General features: G+C 40.0%; 1 protein-coding gene across 1 annotated transcript; it reads right to left on the reverse strand.

Annotated features, from left to right (window-relative positions):
• Positions 1–425: 425 nt before the first annotated feature.
• LOC107577899 (RING finger protein 44-like) lies at positions 426–1,324 on the reverse strand. Its single transcript, XM_016263923.1, has 4 exons — positions 1,218–1,324; positions 1,006–1,127; positions 834–933; positions 426–758 (listed from the first exon to the last, which is right to left on the reverse strand). Exons 1-4 carry the CDS (start codon positions 1,254–1,256, stop codon positions 699–701), a joined length of 321 nt encoding a protein of 106 aa, XP_016119409.1. The 5' UTR covers positions 1,257–1,324; the 3' UTR covers positions 426–698.
• Positions 1,325–1,400: the final 76 nt, after the last annotated feature.

Here is a 1,400-nt window from a genome sequence, read left to right on the forward strand (position 1 = left end):
ATTAAAGTATGGAGGGGGGAAAATAAAAACATTCTGCACACATCTGTGACTAAGCATTAGAAATGTATAATCCTGTCTTCTCTTCTGATTCTTCTGCTTGAAGTTGCTGTTTCTTGAACGGGAGTATCTGAAAGGAGCCGACTATTTCAGAGACAGACTGAGGGCTGTGTTTGCCAAGAATAAAGATGTGAGCGACCCTGAGAAGATCAAAGAGCTCATCAGCCGAGGAGAATTCGTGGTGAAAGAGCTCGAGGCGCTGTTACCTCTGGAAGTACAGAGCCTTGAAGAAGCGATATTACGAAACAGAGTGAATAAAATCACATGCTGCACACTGCTTGATATTTACATAAACAACAGCGATAGAATGACTGTAACAGCAACATATATTATCCTAATTACACATTTTAATAAAAAAACGGGCAAAAAAAATGAAGCGATTTTATTTGAAAATCCAAAATTCAAGTTCAGCTATTGCTAGCAGGTTTGTTGCCACTGGGGTGATACAGTCGTGTCTGATATGTTTTAGAAGGATCTTTCTAAATAAAACAGTGCTTGGCAGTGCTTTATGCTGGTTCAAACATCAGACAATATTTTGCATTTAAAAAGCATTTAATAACACTCAAAATAAGACTGTTTAAAAGTCAAATGGGGTAACATGACCAGCTGTGAGGTAGATACTGAGTCCTGAAGTCGTGCGCTCAAGAAAAACCACCACACTCTGATATATCCGCTCTGCAGATGGGACATGTGGCGTTCTCCTGTAACAAACACAGAAAATGATTAGTAAAAAGCAACTGTGAATTATGGGATTATGTTGTTAAAACAAGCTAGACCTTTAGCCAGCGGTCGATGCATTTGACGTGGTAATCGTGGAGACATGGAAGGATCCTGAGTCGTTCACCCGCTTTGTATTCACTGAAACAGATCTGGCAACTGTAAAGAGAGTATGATTAAACTATTGCATTATGGGAAATCTCTTTTGTTGCATCCAGTTCTGTGGCTTACTCTGTTTTTCCTGCGCTGTGTGTGGGATTGTACGTTTTTATGGGCAGCCGTTCGATCTCGGCCTTTGTCAGAGTGTTCTTGGCTACTACAGCACCTTGTTGCTCCTCGAACGCTAAGAGAGCCTGACAAAGCACCAAACAGCATCAGAGATAAGACAGCATTTTAGAATTGTAGTCAAGCATGTGATTTCTGTGAATTAGCAGAACTCACACCTCATAATCATTTCCCTGGCTGTCATCAAACAAATCCATCTGCAAGTGAGAAGCTTGTCTGCGGCGGGAATTGCGAGTTCTTCCGGTTTGACGGCGGCCCTGTTGTCTGCCTGTCCAGTCAAAAGAATTTTTATATATATATATATATATATAAAAAAAAATGATATAAATATAAAATCAAAT

This window comes from Sinocyclocheilus grahami, unplaced genomic scaffold (genome assembly GCF_001515645.1).
Source record: "Sinocyclocheilus grahami isolate Dianchi unplaced genomic scaffold, SAMN03320097.WGS_v1.1 scaffold7666.1, whole genome shotgun sequence".
Classification (NCBI taxonomy): Eukaryota; Metazoa; Chordata; class Actinopteri; order Cypriniformes; family Cyprinidae; genus Sinocyclocheilus; species Sinocyclocheilus grahami.

Excerpts from the sequence above, each read along its gene's own strand:
- LOC107577899 (XM_016263923.1), bottom strand. The coding sequence starts at position 1,256 with ATGGATTTGTTTGATGACAGCCAGGGAAATGATTATGAG. Across the intron at positions 934-1,005 it reads CACAGCGCAGGAAAAACAGA|TTGCCAGATCTGTTTCAGTG; the intron begins GTAAGCCACAGA and ends CTCTCTTTACAG. Across the intron at positions 759-833 it reads GCATCGACCGCTGGCTAAAG|GAGAACGCCACATGTCCCAT; the intron begins GTCTAGCTTGTT and ends TGTTTGTTACAG.